The 23,609-nt window shown below is 40.1% G+C and overlaps 2 protein-coding genes and 1 pseudogene across 7 annotated transcripts in view; 2 read left to right on the top strand and 1 right to left on the bottom strand.

Moving 5' to 3' along the window:
- Window positions 1-1,106: 1,106 nt before the first annotated feature.
- LOC143892200 (F-box/LRR-repeat protein At3g48880 pseudogene) lies at window positions 1,107-1,808 on the top strand (annotated as a pseudogene).
- A 4,841-nt stretch (window positions 1,809-6,649) lies between these two features.
- LOC143874086 (uncharacterized) overlaps window positions 6,650-23,609 on the bottom strand; it is a 38,650-nt gene continuing 21,690 nt past the window's right edge. For 5 of the 6 annotated variants that reach the window (XM_077376860.1, XM_077376864.1, XM_077376865.1 and 2 more), the window contains one exon: window positions 6,650-6,939. The gene's annotated coding sequence lies outside the window, so the exon portion shown is untranslated. Of the gene's footprint in view, window positions 6,940-22,003; window positions 22,687-23,609 lie in introns of those variants that run through there. The other variant, XM_077376861.1, reaches the window with a different exon arrangement.
- Window positions 19,195-19,506, top strand: LOC143892184 (uncharacterized). The gene has a single exon (XM_077396639.1). It carries the CDS (start codon window positions 19,195-19,197, stop codon window positions 19,504-19,506), a length of 312 nt encoding a protein of 103 aa, XP_077252754.1.

Raw genomic sequence — 23,609 nt, 5'->3', positions numbered from 1 at the left:
TTCTTTACTTGTTTTGTTCTGACCTAATAACCTAATGTAAGAGGTAACAAAGGGTAAAAGTAATGCTACACCTAGACCTGGCAAGAAGTAACCCGGCCCCCCGTAATTTCCGGGTCCGGGTCCCAAAGTAGTAACCCGTTTCACTTTGACCCGCGGGTCCACCTGGCCCGTTAAAACTAGTCCAGGCCGGATGGACCTGCGGGTGGGTGTTAAAAAGTGGAATACTTTTTGGGGGAGAGGATGTGACGAAACTATATGAAATCTGTGAGGGTATTTTCGTCAACAAAGAACTGTGATCCTGCTTTTTCTTCCTTTAGATGGTCATTTCATGCTGATAAAGAGGATTGCCTTATGCCGAGGCAAAAATGGTGGCAGTTACGAGAAAACCATAAGAAATGAAAGAAGGGCAGTGATAATTGCCCCCATTGATGGATAAAATCCCCCCTTGACGTTTTCGTTAAGTTTCAAAGGCATAGGAAAATGTTAAAAGTGGTTATTTAAAAAAACCGTGCCAAAGAGGTTATGAAAAAAAAAAAACCAAAATTCTTTAAAAAAACTGGTGACCCGTGGGTCAACCCGGCCCATGCAGGTCGGGTCCGGGTCCACCAAGTAATTACCCGTAAAATTCCAGGCCAGTTTTTACCCGACCTCGTACGGGTCGGGTGAAACCTGGCCCGGCACCCGTTTGCCAGGTCTAGCTTCGCCCCTTTTGCCTTTTTTTAAGTGGGTCACGTGACTACAGGTTAACAAAAAAAAAAAAAAAAAGGGTTATCATTCTCGGTTTACTGAGAAGGTAAACAAAGGAAAGAAAGAAAGGGAAAAAACAAAAAAGGTTTCCTTCTCTCTCTGCAAGACTGAACATAAACCATTGGTGGGCCCAACAATTAATTTGTTGAAATCTTTGAACAAGGTACGCCCCCACCCATATTTTTCAAAATGAACTGTACGACCACACACTATAGGACGATCCAAACCGTCCACTTGATGGGCGACAATGTAAATACGTTACACCCCAAAATATCATTTCCATAGGATGGTGCTAGCCCTCCAATCTAAAGAAATATGGAAACCTATATAGATTGGAGTCTTGCAATCATCCTATGGAAATGATTTGGGGAGTCGATTTATCACTCCCCTATCTTCATTACAGGTGCCCACAGCTCAAACAACTCGTTTTACGAGCTTTGGAATCGCATTACCGAGGGTGGAATTCGCACGGCTATTCGTATGTACGTGGAAAGAGCTGGAGTCCTTGACAATGCCTAGCATTCGTGATCCGGCTTATGTCATGGAGGAAATCAATGTGAACTGCAAGAACTTTACCCAGCTCAAGATCATGGGTCCTTGCAACATCTTATTTGCGTCCTCTCTAGTCACTTTTCTTCCCAATCTGAAGGTCTTAAGCCTGCGATGCTCAAAGCTGTGTAGGGAAGCTTTAGTAATGATCTTAGATTCCTTAGAACAACTAGAGGTGCTGAACATTTCCCATTGCCTCTTGATAGAAGATCGTCCTCCACCGGCACGCACCAAAGTATTTTGGCGACTTGATAAAATAATCTTCAAGAAAGCTTCACGATTGCGGGAATTTATCCACTGCCAGAAGAAAGCCTCATGGGTTCTATGTCGGCGGATGATCATTGATGTCGGTCTCATAAGATGGCACAAGTGCGAGGAGGGGTCGTGGCGCGTAGACGAGATTAGCTCTCTTTCATTCTGAGATTCTGCAAGCATGGTAGGTTGTGTTCTGTAAGTTTTGGATCTTTACAATCAACATTAGTTGTAACCTTGAACTTCTGATTCCTGACACTGATATCAAGTGTCGGATATGGTCTAATTTTATTTCTCTGTGTTAGTTTTGAGTCAATGTAATTACACTAGAGGGGGTGGATTCCTCAAATTTTAGTTCTTTTACCTGATAATTTGGGTTATATATTGGGAATTTTTGTAGATTAAGTCAATGTAATTACACTCGAGCTTGGTACGCTCGAGCGCCCAATCACATGAGTCCCACATTTTTTGTGGTGATCCAAAGCATTCATTTGCAAGGCCCTATCATAGATAGGGTATGTACCAAAATCAGCTCCATTGAATCATCCTAATCCTTCCAAAAGTTGAGGGCAAAAATGGGCAGATTTGTGAACAAACAGTGTCTGTCCAATTTAACCTCCACGAATGGATGGGTTAGGATGATCCTGTGGAGCTGATTTTTGGTACACATCCCATCAATGTAAGAGCCCATCAAATGAATGCTTCGGATCATCCTAACAAAGTGGGCCCACATGTGATTGGGCACTCGAGCGTACCATAAGCTTGGTACACTCGAGCGTACAATCCTTTTCCTCTTATTAAAAATATACTATTAGGATTAACAAGTGGTAATTAATAATTTGTTATGGCATTTAGAAAAAAAAAATAGGTTTAATAGATTTAGTATTAAACGGCCCATGGAATGTTTGATGAGAAAATGCATTTTATAAAGAGTATGTTCTCTGTTGTTTCCATGCATCTTTGTAGTGGGAGAGGGTTCCACTGGTGCACCCTGTTAGGATGCAGCTCTTACCAAGATCCCTATCAATCATCCAGCTGGTGCAATTTTAGCCATGGTAGAGCCACTTGATGATCAAGATCCCTATCAATCATCCAGGGCTTATATCTATGGCCAAAAAAATGTAATTTAACATGGAAATGATATATTCTCGCCCTTTTCTTAGCAGTCCACCCCCTTGTAATGTAAAAGGACTAGTCATACTTACACTAGAGGGGATGGCCCAGGAAGAAGAGGGGTGAATATATTAATTTCCTTTTAACAGCACTGAAAACAGAAGGAAAAAGCCATATTCCACGAAAACTTCGTGCAAATACTGTGATGAAAATTGAGTGGAAAAAAATGCTAAGAAAAGGCTGTTAGGCTTTTAACTAATCACCCATTTCGGGCCCAAATGTGCCATGTGGATGTGATCGGAACGTCGATCCTCTTCGCAAACACAAGTCCAGCCCATTACTGTCTGACCCACCTTGATCCAGATGATCCTAGCCCCTTGATCGATTAGCCTGTCTCTAGGGTTCTGCATGGAGAAGCTAAACCATTGATTTTTGTAAGTCTTACAGATGTGAGATATGTTTGGAATGGGACCAGATTATCTACCTGATCAATGGTCCCTATTATAGACGGGAAATGGCATATTTGTCCCCTTTTCTTCCCCGGGCCACCCCTTTGTAGTGTAAAAATAGTAGTCATAAACATGGTTTCAAATTTCGGACAGAAATTTCAGGTTTCGGTCAACCCCGAAACCGAAATTAGTGATACCCGAAACATTATATTATTTTGACCGAAATTTCGACTTATATCTACATGTTGGGGAGTTTCAGCAAAAATCTTGATTTTTTATTAATTATTTAATTTTCAACCGAAATTTCGGCTAAAATTTCGTGTGGGATAAAATAATAATTTATTGGTTTTGTCGGATTTCGGCCGAAATTTTGAAATTTCAAAATTTCGGTTTCGTTGAGGACCGAAATCGAAATTTGAAACCATGGTCATAAATACACTAGAGCCAAAGGGGGGGCGAATTTATCACCTCCCTTATACACACTAATATTCGTGTGGGACTCATTGTTGATCGGTAGGATTGATCCTAATGGTATAATAGGGACCAATTGAGTATAAATAATGATATGGTAGGGGTAAATATATTTGGACACGAAGATGAAAAAAAATCAAGGACATCCAAGGCCTTCAGTTTAGGGGTGGTTAGTTGGGCGGGATTTGGGATTTGTAAGGCTCCATCAGGCTTGGATTTACCATGCATTACTAAAAAAAAGATTTGAAAGCCACCCATTGGTGTGTATAAGGGTAATTATATCCTCTCTTTTTTAACAGAATCAGGACGGAGCCTTATAAATCCCCGGGAAAGCCTCAACAAATTCGCAGGGATTTGAAATGAGGGTAATTTCGATTAGATAAGGGTATTTTTGTCATTTTCCTAGACACATGGTCATTGTATCATTTTATATGAGATAAGTGTATTTTGATAATTTTTCATGAGATATTGGAACATTTATTGTAGTCATTTTCTGAGATAGATTTTTTTTTTTTGAGATATATGTATTTTTCTCCCACGCAGTGACTCTTTGGGGCCGTTCGTATTGCTAGCGTCCATGCAAAAGGCATTTCGCGGATGGTCTGTTGCATCTGACAGTAGCCACCTAGGCTCTGCATCTGACAGATTTTGTCTTCATTCACAAGGTGGCTGCTGTCAGATGCAACAGACCATCCGTGAAATGCCTTTTGCGATGGACGCTAGCAAATCCCATATTTTAAAATCTTGGATGGGAGGCAAGAGAAGAATAAATCCGTCAGTCGTTTTCCCGAAATTGATAGGAAAGGCAAGAGAAAATATGGAAGTTGCCCACACATGTATCCAGGTTTTAAGAATCTCAGGACGGGGGAGAGATTTCTAAAACCTGGATTTCTTTCTTAAAATGAAGGATAATGGATTGTAAAATCCAGAATTTTACACCGCTTTCAAACCAGAACCTGTATTCTGAAATCCACATATCCAAACAGCCCCTTAGGTCCCGAGGCATTTTGAAAAGTTCACTTGCCAACACTAAAAATCCCGCAAAACTAATCTATTGACTTTGCAGACTATAGCCTTTTCATTCTCCTGAGATAAGCCTTCAAGTCCATCTTTTGCCACGAGTCTTGCCTTTTCAATTCACTAGTGAAAAATGCTCGTCCAACTTAAGTATTTTACACTTAGTCAGACACGTTTGGCTACCATGAATTTTGTTTCATCATATAATTTCAGCTAGTGGATAGTAATACAATTGGTCATGGTTTTTTTTATATCTACTGTAGGAACAAGTAGATGAAGATACAATGTTTGCAAGCAATCAATCTAGCATTTAAGAGAGACATTTGCAATAGGCAAATTGTTCAATAGTTCACCTTTGCCTATCTTGATATGACTCTTAGAAGGATAAACATTCAAGTCCATGACTATTGGGAAACTCCTTGAGCGATTCAAATACCTACTTTGGAGGATTGTTGCACTTGTAAGCTATGGTGACGTTCAATTCAAATGCAGAAACCAATGTGTAACATTTCTGAAGGAATATTTTTCCTGTAAATTTTGATTTTCTTTCCAAAATTCTCAGTTTTCCACAAAATTCCAGCAATCCAAACAGGGATTAGATTTATCTTATCAACCACTAAGTCATTGGCATGATCTGCAGCTTTGAAAATTTAATAGCAATTGGTATCAAAATATAAGGCCCTAGCATCCAAATAAGCCATAATCATAATATTTTACTCCCAATTCGTAGGGCACATCCCTACCCCAATTCCACCCCAATACCAAATAAATATGCAGTACATGTTAACTTCCCAAAAAAACACGATATGTTTTCCCTTGGGGGCCGTTTGGATACGAAGATTTTACAATCCGGGATTTCTTCAAAATTGTAGCTAAGAGACAAGAGAAGAAGCAGACCGGCCATTGTTTTTTACTCATTTTTTACTTCCCGCCCTTCCTTCTTTCCGTCAGCAAGAGAGTAGCAGATCCTCCCATATTTCCAAGTTTTAGAAATCCCAGAATGCACGAGATATTTTTAAAACCTGAATTTCTCACTTAAAATCCAAGAAACGCTGTCAGGACTCAAGACAGCATACAGCAGCTTGATCATGAACCCTCTTTTACACAGTTTTCAAACTAAAAACCTGGATTCTAAAATCCGTGTATCCAGACGGCTCCTTAATGTTCTTGGTATTAGAAGGTTAACCTTCATCACTTAAAGAAAGTTGTATTAAATGCCTTTTAAAACAAAGCCTAATGGCATAGCTTATGAAGTGGCTATTCCAAGATGGAAAAGATGGAATGCGAAATGGCATCTGCCAAGGTGGCTAGCAAGCTCCTTTTAAGGGTTCTTTGAGGTCATTTGGATTCAAGGATTTTATAATCCCAGGTTGTAAAATCCTGGATTTTACAAGCTAATAAATGAATTATATAAGCTGAAACTTGGATTTTAGCTTATAAAATCCAGGATTTTATAATCCCAGGTTATATAATACATGCGTAACTCAAAATCCAAGCAAATCTCCTTTGTCATCCCCTGCATCACCACTCTTTCTATTTCTCCTCTCATCTCACATAACAATATCTTATAGGGGAGTGATAAATCGACTCCCCATGTGTCTTTCTCTCTCCTCTAGGTTAGAGAGAGAAAGAGGAGAGAGATAGACACATGGGGAGTCGATTTATCCATTGGGGGAGTCGATTTATCACTGCCCTATCTTATATAAGACTTCAGTTAGAACAGAGGAAAAACTAAACAATTTTACCTCTTTATATAAAAGAGACATTTTCCTCACATTACTGACATGAAAAACCGTAATCAAACTAGGATGGACCAAATTGAGAAATCCTCGTCAAACAATGATGGGTCCACACCCTGCTTAATGTAGAAACAACAACACCACCAAATCCCAAGAGAAATCCCAGCCTAACCTGATAAAACACACATGGGATTTGCTAGAGAATTTCAAGGAAAGGCATTTCGCAGCTGACTTTTATATGAGAGAAATGCCTTTCTATGAAATTCCCTAACAAATCCCTGCACACAAACATGCAAAATATAAGACATGGTCTCGAGGGAGAAATGCTTTTTACCTCTCTCTCCGACCGCAAAATTAGCAAAAAGATCATGATGTAGTTTATTTCCGTAGAAAAACAAACGGTATGACCCCATCACTCAAAACCATGCCAGTCCCTCCAACAACAACAACAGCACACTTCAAAACCACACAGTACTTGCACACAAAACAGAAATTGCACCTGAAATGGAAACGGAAACGGCATTGTCCCCATCAGCCCAGCCCGAAAGCACTCTCGCCGTACCTTGTCCTGAAAGATGAAGCGCAACTTGGGCCATAGATTCCTGTCCACAAACATAAAAATATAAGTTAAGACCCGTGCTCAAGCAGGGCCTACAAAATTTTGCTGCTAAATCATCACTTTGCCAACTTGTAAGTTGTGACTACCTAGAAAGTTATTAAGAAATCATGGTCTGTTTTCTGAAGTGATTAAAATAGTGCTGAAACAAAACAAGTGTTGTCAACCTCTACAAAATCTAATGAGGACTAGGAATTTCACTTTGGCAATCACTAGTATTATGTACACTCAATAATAATGCCCCTATTCTATGGAAGGGAAATATTTTAATTCGGGTGGAGTGGTAGGAGAGATTGGAGAAGTACAAATTGTGGGCATCTCAATTTCAAATGGAGGGGAAGTTGTAGGTGGTATGTAAATGCTCAGGAGAGGAAGAAACCTTCGCGAGTGGAGCCGGTAATAGGTGCTAGTCTTGCTAACAAAAAAGGAGGGTGGCCGGACTCGGGTGTGGTCTCAACCACCATGGAGAACGGACTCCCTTTCTATCAATTTTGGGAAAAGAAATAGTGGAGAGGAGACATTTTCTGAAAGCTTGCTTGATAGGGTGAACGAAGGAGAAGGATTGAAGTGCCGGGAACCTTTGTAACTGGGCCAAGAAGCATTGGGGCATTCCGTCTCTATCAAATCCTAGTTTTTTGGCCAGTGATGGATTTCTTTTTATGTTCGATAGTGAAGAGCTCGCTCACAAGGTCTTGGATAAGGGTGCTAGTACATATGGTGATCACCTTTCCTCTAAAAAACAATGGGATCCGGCTTATCAACAGGGAGAAGACAAGTTTTGGGTTAATTTTTATGGCATTCCCCTCCATGTGTGGGCAACTTCCACCGTTGAGGCCTTGGGACAGTATCTCGGTTTGGTACGGGAAATAAAAATGGAACAAAAAAATGGTCAAAGTAAGGAATATGCATCAGTTTGAATCTTGACATCTGAATGGAGAAATACGAGTTCCGTCTCTTCGTCTGAAAGTCCAAAACTCTGTCTTCACAATTGGATTGGAGATCCAGAAAAAACTGCATTCGGCAACTGGGGGGTTGCACGGAGAACCACTACCATCACCGGCGACGATTACAGAGTCCCGCCAGGAAGATCTTCACGATGGTCCAAATCTTGCCTCAATGGTCAATCTTGAAAAAAGAGCTGTCAGAGTGGGACCCGCTTTTGAGAAAGGTGACAATAGAGACAGGCAGGGAGCAGCTTGGTCTAATTTTAAATTTCAAATTAAAAAACCTGCCTCAATAAAGCACTCAAATCAAATGACAACTGGAGAGAGGCGTAGGACAAATCTCCCAAAGGGACTGGCAGAGAAGGTCAGTAAGGCTCTTGGCATTTTAAGTAGGGGTGTGCATTAATCGGTTATAACTGAAATAACCGACCGAACCGAATTTGGTCGGTTATTTCGGTTCGGTTAAAAATAAATTCGGTTTGGTTTCGGTTTTGTTTCATAATATATTTCGGTTATCGGTTTCGGTTTTCATCGATTTTTTATTCGGTTAACCGAATAACCGAACAGCCCAGAATCCATACCAAAAAATTCGGTTTTCAAAATCGGTTTTTGGTTTATTATGCAAAAACCGAATAATGAAAACCCTTGATTTTTGAAAGGGATGTGTATATTCAGCCCTTTTTTTAAACTTGTGTAGGGACAGGGGTTGTCCCGAGTAAAACTGACGGGGTGATCAAGTTACAAGGCTTTCGTTATAAACTAAACTAAAATCTAGGGTTTTTCTTTTCATCTCTCTCTCTCTCTGGTCTCTGCCGCCTCTCTCTCTCTCGCCTCCACGGCTTGCCGGCTTCGCCTCCCAACTCCGGCCATCTCTTCTCTCAACGCCTCTCTCTCTCTCTCGCCTCCACGGCTTGCCGGCTTCGCCTCCCAACTCCGGCCATCTCTCTCTCTCTCTCTCTCTCTCTCTCTCTCTCTCTCTCTCTCTCTCTCTCCTCCACGGCTTCGCCTCCCAACTCCGGCCATCTCTTCTCTCAGCGGTAAGAGTCTAAGATCCTCTCCCTTCTTCTTTTTTTCTTTCTTTATCATTTTCATATTAGGGTTTTGAATCATTTGATTTCTCTCCCCTCTTTCAGTTTTTCTTTTGGGAGTTCTTTTCCTTTTCTCTGGTCTGAGAAACTGAGAAAGGTTGGAGACTTGGAAAGCACGGCCAAAGCCTCCATCATTTCCATTTTACTTTGTTGTAAGGTATGGGTTCTTTTCCTTTTTCCTTTTTTTGTTACTTTTTTTTTCTTCTTACAGATATTTGAAGAGTTTTCATTACTTGATTTTTGCATGTCATCCAAGAAAAATATTTTTCTTCTTTCCCTGTTTTTTTATCTTATTGCAGTGATATTTCCCCCCCTCTATTTCCCCCCCTCTGATGGATATTTTCCCCTCTTTTAACAGAAATCATTAACTTTTAAGCGTTTTGGGGTTAAAAGATTCAAAAGGGGGAAAATATCACTAACTTTTAAGCATTTTTTTCTTCTTATAGAGATTCAGAAGGGGTTTTTCCTCCACCCCTCTCCCTTTGAAAGGATTTTTTTCTTCGCATGCTCTACTGTTTTTTCTTTGATTTTATGAGGTTCTAATCCGTTATATATTTTGTATATGATGTTTTAGGAGGACAAATATTTATTTATTAGTGTGGCTCATGCTTTCCTTCATTCCTCAATTTGTAGTTTTTCATTAGAACTGTTGTCTCTCTTCATTTATTTTTCATTCCGATGTTAATGATTTCATTGTAGCTTTCTCAGTTATGGATTTTTCTTTAGAATTTTGGTCATGTAATATTTGTTTAATTGTTCTTTTGAGTACATTTTCTAAGATATCTGTTAGGGTGGAGTAGAATATCCATCAGAAGGGGTTTAATATCACTGCCCTTATCTTATATTGGTTTTTAACTTTTTTTTATCCAAGTAGGGCATCTTCTCTGATATTATGTTTCTTTCTATCATTCTTTTGCTCTTTTCCTTTAATGTGAATTTTTTTTATCAAAGAATGCTAGTTTTTTTTGTTTCCCTGTTTATCTTTTGGTCATTTTCTCATAGAAAGTCATATTTTGATTTTTTTTTTTGCTTAATTAGGATTTCTTCTTTGATCTTATGTTAATTTTCTATCATAGAATGCTATTTTCTTTGTAAGGTGGAAGTACCAACCTTGACATTTGATCCAACAGCAGCTCCTCAAAAAAGTGAGTTGCTGTTGGATCAAATATCAAGGGCAGTACCCCTACCGTATTGTTGTAAGGCCTTACACCATATAAAATCTTGCTTTATTAAATGATATGTCTCTTCAGATTAAATGTTGTAGGATAATAATTCCTACTTACATGGATTGCATGGTTTGAACTTTGGAGTACTTGATCGTATTGAATGGTTTGTGTTGCTGTCTTTTATTGTTATTGAGAAGTGGTGGTTTAATGTGTGCTTTTCTTTTTCTCCTAAGGGGCTAAGATGTCACAAGAAGGAGCTTCTACTCCTAATGTTAGCGATCAATCTTCAAACCCCATAGAATCAAGTCAAATGATTGCAACCTCACATAAGAGAAAGACCATGAAGCCAAGGTCATATGTGTGGGATCATTATATAAAATTTGTTGATGGAGAGGGTGAACACAAGTCTAGGTGTAGGTACTGTGAGAATTTCAGTTGTGTGTGATGGCTTAAAAGAGGTGGGAATTTCAGTTGAGCGTGTTCGGGCGGCGGTTAGATATGTGAGGGGTTCTCCGGCTATGTTGAAGCTCTTCAAAGAGTGTGTTGAGTTTGAAAGAATTCAAAGCAAGAGTTCGTTGTGTCTGGGTGTTTCTACAAGATGGAACTCAACTTACTTGATGCTAAATGTAGCGGAAAAATTTGAAAAGGCATTTGAGCTGTTTGACGATCAAGATCCTTATTTTAGTAGTGAACTTGATTCGGGAGATTTGAATGGGATTAGGAAGCCCGACCGTGAAGATTGGGAAGCGGTTAGGAGGATGGCGACATTGCTTCAAAACTTCTATGACCTTACCATACGAGTTTCGGGCCCATTGTATGTTACATCTAACTCTCTATTTCATGAAATTAGTGAAGTTCAAGGCCTTTGCAACAATGGAGTGAGAGTGATGATTTTAAGTTGGTAATGTTGGCGAGGAGAATGAAAGAAAAGTATGAGAAGTATTGGGGCGATATTGAGAAGATGAACAAGTTAATCTATATTGTGGTTGTTCTTGACCCACGAAACAAGTTGGATTTTCTGAAGTTTGCTCTCATTGATATTTATGGAGATGAAAAAGGTAAGGAGTTGGGGGCAAAAGTGTTTGATGCCACATTTGAAATGTTTAATGAGTTAAACAATAAGAACACAAGCAACACAACTCATGGCAATCAACTAGTTCACTTGGGGGATTCAAGTTCAAGTGAGAATTCTCAAAAGTCACAACCCCAAGAGCCGAAACAACATGTGAGGAAGATGCTAACGGAAAAGTATAAGAAGCATAGGATCGAATCCGGAGGCGGAGATAACAAATCAGAGTTAGATAGATATTTGAGTGAAGATGTCGAAGACGATAGTGACAAGTTTGATATTTTAGCATGGTGGAAACTACATAGTCCTAGATTTCCTATATTGTCGGAAATGGCTCGGAGTGTCTTGGCGGTTCCCATATCGACCGTTGCTTCAGAGTCCGCATTTAGCACGGGGGGACGTGTTCTTGATGCATTTCGGAGCTCTTTGACTCCGAAGATAGTACAAGCTCTTGTATGTACTCAAGATTGGCTTCGGTCCTCGTCAATGCCGATTAATGTCGAAGAAGCATTAGAGGAACTTGAAACTATTGAAAATGGTAAGCTTTGTATATTTTGATTGTTAAATTTTTAAGTGTGTTGTTGTTTCTATTTTTGCTCACCTGGAACTTGATAATTTTCATATTTGTATTGTTATTTGCAGAATTTTCATGTGTAACTATTGAAGAATCTCCATCAATTATAGATCCTTAAAGAGTGAAAGAATGACGTTTCAAGTTTGTGGAGTTCCCTTTTGAAAGGTTTCATCTTCTTTGTAAAACTCTATGTTAGTTGTTAATCAGTTACTTCTTATTTAGTTGGTTTCTTCATTTATGGTTCTATCAATGAGAGAATATAACAACCTGTCAACCATGTTACCATATGATTATTCATTATCTGCATTTCTATTTCAGGATCGTTCGAAGCAAAAAGATAGAATCCAGATTTGTCTAGTCGTCGAAGGAGTGTTCCACAAAAGGATAGAATCCAAAATTTCAAATCTGGGCTTCTTAGTTTCTTCTGTTCTGTTATGTTTCTCAACAACTCAACTGCTCAACATAGAAGGAGTGTTCCACAAAAGGATAGAATCCAAAATTTCAAATCTGGGCTTCTTAGTTTCTTCTGTTCTGTTATGTTTCTCAACAACTCAACTGCTCAACATATTCTATTTGACTGTTTGTTTTTGCACACACACACACACACACAAATATATGGATCACATACTAATTGTGGTATGCACTATGCAGAGCACATGTTTCATTTTGATTTCTGATGCTCAACCTCTTTTGATGGTGATTGGTTTGTAACTTTGTATGTAGAAACCTCACAAGCCTAGCCACAACCTCATTAGCCATTATTCTGTTGAAATTTTGAGAATGTGATGTGAATGATTAGATTTCAGAAGTTCAGAAATCATAACCCATGGGCCATGTCTGCTGAAAATATGATGGGAATGATAAGAACCCATGTTTGATGCTTCATTTTCTGATTTTCATTTTGTTTCTATTGAAAATATGATGCAAATGATCAGAACCCATTAGTGATTCTCAGCTTAAATTGAAGGGATATCTCTGTTGACTGTTGATAAGGAAATTTGTTCATTTGTTGATATTTCTACATTTATATGGAAGCTGTCAGTTTTTCTAATGCATAAATGGTTGCCAGGTGGGATATGGAATATGGAATTTATCAGTTATAATTCATATGGGATTTATATGGGAGTTGTCTTTCTGTTCTTCATGAATCATGATGTTTTAAAAATATGTGCATATGTGTTTCTAAATGATGGCATTGCCATTTGCATCTTGGTCTTTGTAGTATATACAAAACTCCTTGAAATTAAAGGGATTGGTACCAACTTCTACTCTACTACAGGTCTACAGCTTGAATTTGAATTTATGGATGGACTTGAATTTTATTTTACTAGCTGTGGCCTGTGGAGTATAGTTTACCAGTTGTTAAAACTTTAAAGTTAAAACTTAAAACACAGCCAATAAAAGGGGGGCAAATTTATCATTCCCATTTTGAGAATTGATTTAGAGTCCAAAACTCTTCATTAGTTTTGGATGCAAAAACATATTGTTTGGTTTCGTTTAAATCGGTTAATTCGGTTTTTAACTTCGCAAATTGGAGCATATCGGTTAAATAGGTTTGGTGTTAACCTATTGGCTATAAAATTTTCATTATTCGGCTATAACCGAACTAACCGAACAACCGAAACCATATTTCGGTTTCGGTTTGGTTCGGTTAGTACATAATTCGGTTGCGGTTTCGGTTAGCAATTTTAAGTAACCGAAATATTTCGGTTCGGTTAATTTCGCTTAAATCGGTTCGGTTATAACCGATTGAACAGCCCTAATTTTAAGCAGCGGTGTGGGTGGGTACGGATTTAAGAGAAGAGTCTCAAAGTAAAAAAAACGTACATTACAAGCGAATGGAAACAAAAAGGTGAGTCATCCACTTTCACTTAGACGGAAAAATCCGATATTTTGAGCTTCAGGAACCCCTTGCAAAGGCCCTTCCAAAATAAAGATCCATTCGAAAAAAAACCCTCAATCCGGTACTGGGGAAAGGTTCATCCTACGAACCTCTCCTTGAGGCCGTCTGTATTCTGATAACACTATTTTTTCTCACTCGGGAGTCTAAACCTCGCTCCCGATGAGATTGGGTTTCTGGAACATAAGGGGATTGGGGGAGGAAAAGCATACGTCTTGTCCGAGATTTTGTTTATTTTGGTTATCTCTTGGGCCAGAAGTATGTCTCTCAGCTTTCATTTCCAAAATATGGTCTACATAGGTGGTGTCAGATGATTCAACAGTTGATGGGACGTAAAAATGGAGAAGAGTTTGTACTTCCCCTATCTAGTTTTAGCTTTTTGGATAAAAGACAAATCCTAGGAAGAATGGGTTCTAAAGGTTATGCTTGGTGGGTTTATTTCCTAGAAGAGTGAAAGGAAAATGGAGGCTCATCGGTTGGCTCGTGGCTTAAGTAAGCTATGGAAATATACTAGAACAAACGATATCCAAACGAAAGAGATGAATAATCTACTCTTCTTGGGATTGGTGTTTGAGATGACAAATGTCTTTCTAAGGTTAGGGTGGTGGCGGTTCTTTATTGTAGATATTATGATTAGCCTTCTTAGGGACGAAATCCAATCTCGTAATAACTGCTTCTATCGAGATTTGATCGTGGGCCCAAGGATACGAAGTGAAGGGTGGTTTCATCTTATTATACTTATATAGGGTAATGAAGAAAAACTCAATCTGTTGGTGTCCCTCAGAAAAGGCAAGCAAAATCTTCATCTAGAGTTTAGGAGAATGGCTTCTACTTCTTCCTCTTCGGATTCTCGAACTTATAAGAGAATACGGAGAGAGTTTCCCGATCGCTCGGAATAGTACCAGCATCGCCGGTGGGTTCGTAATCTGCAATACAATGCTGCAAAAGCATCGGTGGAGGCTCCCACTGTCCCTGAACAAGTGAAAGGAATTATCAAGAGGCAGTGGAAACAATTTCAGGAGGATTACAAGCTCATTGCAGAAGAATTTTTTCCCTTAACAGGTACGTATAATGTAAAGGAGATATGTACACCGGTTTACAAATTTCCTTTTTTCAAAGGTTGTATGGAGTTCGCGAACAACTTGAGATGGCCCAAATGGGAGGCGAAGCAAACTCTTTGCATCCGCAAGATATATGAATTGATAGCAATCCGGATGAATCCCGTGGAAGAGGTCCCCTACACGCAATTCGCCTCAAGTTTTTTCTCATAAGACATGGATCTGGAATTAGGCATTGGGATCCTATTAATGGAGTTGAGCAACTGTGCGAGAAGAGTTCAAGCCACAGTTAGTTTTGGTATTTTGTTTCTAAGGATCTTTGACAGATGGCTTTTTGGGAAACTTTTTGAGGTAAAAGTTTATTTGGATGAGACTTACTGGGAATTTTACCTTTGGTGGTTGGACAAAGAATGTAAATGCTTGGACAATCTGGATGGTGGTTAAAGCAGAGTATATAAAAATCTAGACTTTTATACTGACAAAATGGCAAATGTAAATAATATCTGGGGGAAACAGTGAGACTGGTTTTTTGCTTTAGAGCCACAGTTGCCTAAATTTTTTTTTAAAGGAGTAGAGAGCTGAAGATATGAATTCTTGGGGGTGGGCTTTCGAGGAAAATTGATGATAAAGAATAGGGGAGGTAGAAGAAGAATTGGATAGATATCTGGGTGCTTTTGGGGAAGAATATATGGTGGTTAACTGTAGAGGAAGATACATTCTATGAATGTGTAGGATTTAATAGTCTAAATTACTCTCTTGACGATTCAGGGTATGCCCTGAATTGCCCTCTCTGATACCATGTAATGATACTTGGGACTCCTGGTCCCTCCTAAGTATATGTCAATTTTCATGGTACAAGTGCATACATGTCAATTTTCAAAAAAAAAGTATTATGTACACATGAAAGTATTACATTGACTAATATCTTCCATAAACAACTAAACAGACTGTCCATATTTCAAGAAATCCAAGAACAAATTATCCACATGTGCAAACAGAAGAAAAGTATTCCAAGCTCTGATTTACCATACCTCATGCATACGCGTAACTTTTTTTATGAGCCATTCACATAAAACATACAAGGAAAACTACAAAGACTTAATTCAAACAAGGAAATCGAGAAAAAGATGGATGGAGGTTGGCGATGCCTGCAATGGCACTACCATAATCTTGGATGGAGGAATAGATGTAGAAGGTGTCAACAGGCTGGAGTGAATGGAGCGAATCTAGTTGGAGGGGGAGAGAGGACGATCGCAATGGAGCGAATCTAGTGACTCTTGGAGATAATTGTGGGGGGGGTGGGGGGGGGGGGGGGGGGTGGGGGGGTGGGGGGGGGATTGTTCGAGTCGTCTGATGATGGCGGAGTAAAAAGGAAAGCTTATTACAGAGCGCGCAGGGGAATAGGGTTAAGAAAAGCGAAAAGATCGAAGATCGGGCACCAAATGGCAGGAATCGGATTCAGGGGTGGAACGGCCGGAAGGATTGGAGCTGCATATATTGTGAATATCTCAACTTCAGTTGGAGGGGACAATGTCGATGGTGTGCGAATCCCCAACAACAGAAGAAGTTTTCCTTGCCGCTAACAACATACAACGACGCTCGGGTATTTGAAAACAATGGGTGGCCGGAATCAGGTGAAACCTCAACTATTTGGGAAAACGAACTAACTTTTCTTCAAATCTCAGAGAAGGAAGTAGACAGCAGGCGACACCTCCTGAAAACTTGTCTGATAGGAAGAACAATGGAGATCGAGTGGAGTGCTGAGGAGCTTAGGGTCTGGGCTCGGAATCATTGGGGCATTCAGTCTCTAACTACTCCTAGCACCCTGGCCAAAAATGAATTCCTGTTTATGTTTGACGATGAGGATATAGCTTCGAAGGTTCTAGAAATGGGAGCTGGTGCATATGGTGATCACGTTCTCTCGCTTAAAAAATGGGATCATGATTATCAACAAGGAGAGGAGCAATTCTGGGTTAAGTTTTAAGGTATTCCTCTCCATGTTTGGGCAACCTCCACTGTTGAAGCCCTGGGACGATGCCTCGAAACGGTGCTGGAAATAGAAATGGAACAGAATAACGGACAAAGCATGAGCTATGCTCTAGCCAGAGTTCTCGCCCCAAAATGGAAGCTTTCAGTTCCTTTCTTACGCCTACGGGTTCAAAACTCTGACTTTCTGGTGAGACTAGAGTGCCAAAATCCGTCTCCATCGCCACAGGAAAATTTCCGACCGGAATCAAGGGCGTTCCCATAGACGGCTGATTGCGGAGGAAAGCCCCAGGCGAGGTCGACAGTAGATTCAACGGACTTTTTTTCCCCTACAGCTGTCAGTAAGGATCTTTGCGTTGGAATGCCCGAAAGTAGAAAGCGACTTGACGTCAGGGATATGGGGCCTTCTCGTGACATGGGATTTTCAAAATTCAAATTCAAAGTTCAAAATCCTCATACAGCTAAGCGAACAGAATAAATGACAGCTGAAGAAAAGAACAATTGGCGAAAAAGACATAACAACAAGGTACCTATGATCTCTCCTGGATTACAAAAGTCAAACGGGCCCTGGGTATTCTCAAGAGTAGTGCGGGTGGACCTGCTTTCAAAAAAAGGAACTTAAGAAATAGTAATAACATCACGCGTGAATGGAGACGAAAAGGTAAGATCTTTAAATCCGAATTTCCAATTAATAGCAGTGGAAACCAAGATACTGAGCACCTTGGGGTGAGGATTTCTCATCCCCTATCCTTGGTTGGTAAATTCTCGTCTCGGTCCTTGGAAGACGTTAACTCTCATAAACCTCTCTCAAGGGCTGTGGTTTCCTCTTAAATCAAATTTCCTACTCGTTGGGAGTCTATCCTTGCTCCTAATGAGGATAGGGTTTAGGAACATAAGAGGATTGGGAGAAGACAATAAGGAAGGATTAATCAAAGACTTTGTTTCTCCGAGGAAATTAGACCTAGTGGACTAGTGGTCATCACTGAATAAAAAATAATGGGTCATAGAGCAACTTATTGACAAACTGTGGGGGAGGAGAATGGGTTGCTCTTGCGTCAGTTGGAACGGTTGGGGGAATAATTGTTATATGGAAGGAAGGAAAATTTGCTAATGAAGGAACCATATTTGGAAGATATTCGGTCACAGTTCAGTTTACTTCATCCGAATGGGATGAGAGGTGGATTTTCACGGCGGTATATGGCCCAATCAGGGCGAGAGAGAGGAAGGAACTGTGGAACTTGATTCATAATACATATCAGGGTGAATGGATCTTAGGAGGTGATTTTAATACTATCCGATTCCCCTCGGAAAAGAATTCCCCGACCTGTATCACCACACACATGAGGAGATTTTCGAATTTTATTCAAGAGATGGAATTAATTGATCTGCCATTAGAAGGGGCGCGCTACACTTGGTCAAACAAACAGGTGAGATTAGTTATGTGTCGATTGGATCGAGTCCTTATATCCTCTAACAGGGAAGACCATTTCCTTTGATCTCCCAAAAGGCTTTTCCTAAGTTCCTTTTAGATCACAATTCCATTGTATTAGAAATCTCTGATTTCTCCACTGGTCCAAGACCCTTTCGATTTAATTTGGATCTTCTTGAAGTTCCTGGAATAGATGCTAAGATCAAGCAATGGTGGGAGGAGATTTCTATTCATGGTTGGAAGGGATATATTCTCTGTAAGAAACTGAAGGCTATCAAGCAGAAGATAAAAGAATGGCAGAAATCGGTGGATGAGGTTTCTAGATGCAATAAGACAGAGACAGTGACGGCTGTGGAAGTCCTGGAAGAAAAAGAGACGACAAGCTCTCTATCGGCTGTTGAGAATATGGAAAGATGAGCTCTTGGAAATTTTGAGGAGCTTTTGCGCAGAGAAGAGTTCAGGTGGCGCCAATAATCAAGGGTTACATGGCTTAAAGAAGGTGACCGGAATACAAAATTCTTTCATAAAATTGCAAATTCAAGACGGCGAATCAATACTTTCTCAAGCCTCAAGGAGGGGAGTATATTAATTTAAGATATGGGTTTAATCAAACAAAAAATTGTAGATTTCTATCAATCATTATATTCAAAAGCTGTGGAGTGGCGGCCGAAGATAGAAGGAATTCAATTCAGATCTATTAGTATGGGTCAGCGGCTATCCTTGGACAGAGATTTTACAGAGGAGGTAGAAAGGGCGATCTTCTCAATGGCAAGAGACAAAGCTCCGGGACCGGATGGTTTTCCAATGGCATTCTTCCAGAAATATTGGGATATCATGAAGACATTATGGCATTTTTTCTTGAATTTCAGGAAAGGGGTATAATAAGCGAAGCGGTTAGAGCAACATTTATAGCTCTAATTCCGAAAAAGGAGGAGTAATAGGTATACCAGATTTTGGGCCAATCAGCCTAATCCACAGTGTTCCAAAGATTGTTTCAAAACTTCTGGCTCGAAGGGTAAAGATCTATATGGGGAATATAATGTCACAATTTCAAGGGCCATTTGTGGACTCTAGGCAAATCTTGGATGGGGTCCTTATAGCTAATGAAATTATCGACTCGGTTAAGCGTAGTGGGGACTCGGGTCTAATTTTCAAGATTGATATAGAGAAGGCCTATGATCACATTGACTGGGAGGTGGTTGACTTCATTCAAGAACGCATGGGTTTTGGGGATAAATGGCGAATATGGACAAAGTCGTTAATCTCAAATAACAGCTTCTCGATTCTCATCAACGGCTCGGCGGAAGGATTCTTTAAGGGCTCAAGAGGATTGCGTTAGGGCGACCCTCTAGCTCCTTTCCTCTTCATCGTGGTGATGATGGAAACTCTCAGCCTTAGGTTGACGAAGGCGGGGGAATCTGGCTTATTGCAGGGATTATCGGCTGGGCCAAGAGCTGACGAGATCACACACTTGCAATTTGCAGACGATACCCTGTTTTTCTTGAAGCCATCTGCTCTGGCCATTCCTAATGTCATCATAATCTTTCAATCGTTTGAGGCTATTTCTGGGCTCAAAATCAATCTTGCAAAGAGCATATTATTGGGCATTAATATGGAGCAACAACAAATTCAGAACCTGGCGGGATCTGTGGGATGTATTGTAGGCATCTTTCCGATATCATATTTAGGATTGCCACTGGGTTTTGGAATTCCATCGGCATCGCAGTGGGATCCGGTGATTGAAAGGGTGGAACAGAAACTTGCAACATGGAAGAAAAGATATATCTCTCTGGGGGCAGAATAACATTGATAAAAGCTGCTCTAGCCAACATGCCAGTTTACTTTATGTCGCTCTGTAAAATCTCGGTGAAGGTAGCGTTGCGCATAGAAAAGTTACAAAGAGACTTTCTTTGGGATGGCAGTGGAGAGTCAAAAAAATTAACTCATCTGATGAATTGGGGCACACTAACCAAATCAAGAAGCGATACGATGGTGGACTTGGCATCAAAAAGTTACGTCTGCGAAATAAGTCACTGTTAGGGAAGTGGTTATGGCGATATGGTAAGGAAAAGAAGGCTCTATGGCGCACGGTGATTGATGCCCAATATGGCATGAAAAATGAAGACTGGACCGTAAAAAGTTTGGCGGCGGGAAAGGGATCGGGTTCCTGGAAGTCGATTTGTTCTGTCAGGGAGGAGTTTATTCAGAGAATCAGGTTTAAAGTGGGTCATGGGAAACAGGTCAGATTTTCGAAGGATCTTTGGTGCGATAAAACTTTACTCTCGGCGGAATACTCGAGGCTATATCGGATAGCAGTTGATGAGGTGGAGGATTATCTCAAACGAGAAGGTGATGTTGGGAGGGGTTTCTAGGACATACGTTTAAGAAGGAATCTTAAAGATCAGAAGATACAGGATCTTGAGCGGCTTCTACTAAAGCTACATTCGATGTACTGTGCCATATCAATAGATGATGATATTCTGTGGGCCCCGGAATCAAATGGTGTTTTCACGGTCAGATCATTCTTCACGGAACTGAGTTCGAAACAGAAATCGGATAAGAGGCGTGTTTGGCGGTCTTTAGCTCCACCGAGAGTGGTTGCCTTTGGATGGACTTTGGTGCACAAAAAGATAAATACTTGTGACCGGCTGAAAAAAAAGACATTTTCACCTCGCAAGTATCTGTGTGCTATGTCACCAGAATGAGGAAACACTGGATCATCTGATGTTGCATTGTCCATTCTCCTACCAACTATGGATGTGAGCAATTGGAGCGTTTGGGATGTGTTGGGTTTGTCCAGAATCTATAAGTTCATTACTCATTTACTGGAAGGGAGGTCCTTTTGGAGAGGTTGGGAAACTACTGTGGGCCACCTTCCCATACGCCATTGTATGGAATATTTGGAAGGAGTGGAATAGGCGCATCTTTCAGGATCAGAGTCGAACCTTGGAGCGCGTGCCAACTGATATTAAAGTCGAATTGATTACATGGGCCAAAGACAAAAAGAAACTACCGTATGGAGTTGGAGACCTAATTCGGAATTGGTGGGCAATCATCTGGGATAGAGCGATTCGAACTAAACCCAAGCCCAAATGGGTGGCCCTACCGAATGGATGGCTAAAACTCAATTTTGATGGGAGCTCGTACGGAAACCCGGGAAGGGCTGGGATTGGAGGCCTAATCAGGGACTTCCAACATTTGCTTATAATGTCCTTCTCCGGTCCAGCTGGAACTTGTGATGCTAATGAAGCTGAAATCAGGGCATTACTCTTTGGTCTGCGATGGGCCTATGAAAATAACCTTCGATCTCTAATAGTGGAGGGGGACTCTACGAACGCGGTGGGCTAGGCTTCAGGTACTTCAACAGGGCCCTGGCACCTTCAGAATGTTATAGCAGAAATTCTGGACCTCATAAAGTTGTGCAACCTAGAATTGAGCACCGGAGAAGATCAGCGATTGAGGAAGTGGACGTTTTAGCTAAATCAGGAGCTCTCAGGGAGGAAATTATGGTCTCTACATCTCTTTTAGAAATGTAACTGGACGTAGTCCCACTTTTGTATAAGGGTGGGGACATCTTGTCCCTACCATTATTCAATAAAATGTAAATTTTCAGAAAAAAAAAAAAAAAAAAAACTACAAAGACTTAAAGTTGCAAATGAGAACCACAAACATAAACTTCAAAAAACTGATTTTTTTTTTTAAGATGACTGAATTTAGTAAGGCATAGCAACTGAAATACAGGGGGGATAAGTTGTCCCGCACAGTTGCAACAGCTAAAACTCCTACCTCAGCGACTACAATGTTACACCTTTTTTTATTGATAAAGGTAACTTTATTGATATAAGGCATCTATACAGGTAGATGGAAGGGACAAGGTGTCCCCTCACCCAAGACAAGGTACACAAGTAAAATGAAATGGAATAAACCCCTCTAATCAAAGTCTAAATAGTCTCATATACAAATAAAATACTCTCTACCACACAATTACAATGTTACACCTCCACAGAAACAGAAAATATATCAGCTTCCCTCTCAATTCCATCTTTGCCAGCTTGTCCGGAAGTTTAAAAACTAAATGAGCCCGTGAAATTCTTTTTTGCCCCAGTGAAATTCTTTTTTCTAATGGTATACCCATGAAATTCTTCATAACTGATCACAGGGACATCCTTTATAGAAGAAATCAATTCCGTTACCACCCAGCCACCATCCCTTCATCTATAGTTGTAACTAGGATTTCTTTTAGAAATTCGAGCCCGTTTGGATGACGAGAAGATTTTGATTTGGATTTCTCACATTTGCAGCCCTTTTTGCATTGTAATTTGGATCGAATCAAATTCTTGGATTTCTAATTCAGCAGCTCACGGTGAAAAAAAACAGATTTCTAAATTTGCTGTGGAAATAAGAAATTGTAAATCCACAGATCTGGCAGTTTCCTTCACGCTCTTTGCTCCTCAGCCTCTTCCCTCCACTAGGAAGTACCACCTTCCCTCTTTGTCTCCCTCTACATGAGCTGCCGGATCTATTCAATTTGTATTCAAAACTCAATTCCAAATCCATATACAAAATGGTAGGTATCCAAACGGGCCCTTAAGTAATTTATCAAAACATATAAAATGCATTCGAGCCACAGGTTCACAGATACACAATTGGTGGGTGGGCAACATGTGCATTGGTCAACATTGAAAAAAATACAACACATACCAAGGAATGCTTAACAGCCAAGGCCATTATAATAAGTTTGAGATTCATCCATATGCATGCATTGTGATCTTAATTTCTGTGCTCATCACTCATCAGGAAAAAGGCCCTTGGCTTCTAAAAACAACAGCACCTACTTATCTTTCCCAAACTGAAAACTTATATAGTTACCCTCCTTAAGGAGACAGAACCAAAGTAGACGTCTTAACTGCGTAGATCACTGCTAGTTTTGAGAATATCACCAAGTGTTGGGTGATATTGACTAGTGCATGTTGGCAGGCAATTGTTAAAATTATCAAAATTCTGAGGAAGATTTCAAAGCTAAATACTTAAATCACAGATACATATAATTTGTAAATGGCAGGATACATATTCACTTCATAGGCAGAAAATTTTCAACCAGCAAAAATGCATACTTTTTCTTTTTGAGTAATAAAAATGTATATTTTTTTTGAGTAAAGGGTTTCTGCGCTCGAGCGTAGTAGATAAGCTTATCTGCGCTCGAGTGGAGAAACAGGGGTGGGCCCATATTGTTGGGGGGATCCAAAGCATTCATTTGGAAGGCCCTTTCATGGATAGGGTGTCCACCAAAAATCAACTCCATTGGATCATCTTAGGGTATCCATTTGTGGAGTGAAAAAATGGGCAGATTAGTGGACAAACAGTATGTCCATTTTCACCCCCACAAATGGACATCCTATGATGATCCAATGAAGCTGATTTTTTGTACACACCCCATCCATG

This window comes from Tasmannia lanceolata, unplaced genomic scaffold, assembly GCF_043159265.1.
Source record: "Tasmannia lanceolata isolate RefF3 unplaced genomic scaffold, GAP_Taslan_0.1 ptg000002l, whole genome shotgun sequence".
Taxonomy (NCBI): Eukaryota; Viridiplantae; Streptophyta; class Magnoliopsida; order Canellales; family Winteraceae; genus Tasmannia; species Tasmannia lanceolata.
Note: the sequence above shows the minus strand (reverse complement) of the source record. Positions and strands in the feature narration are given on the sequence as shown.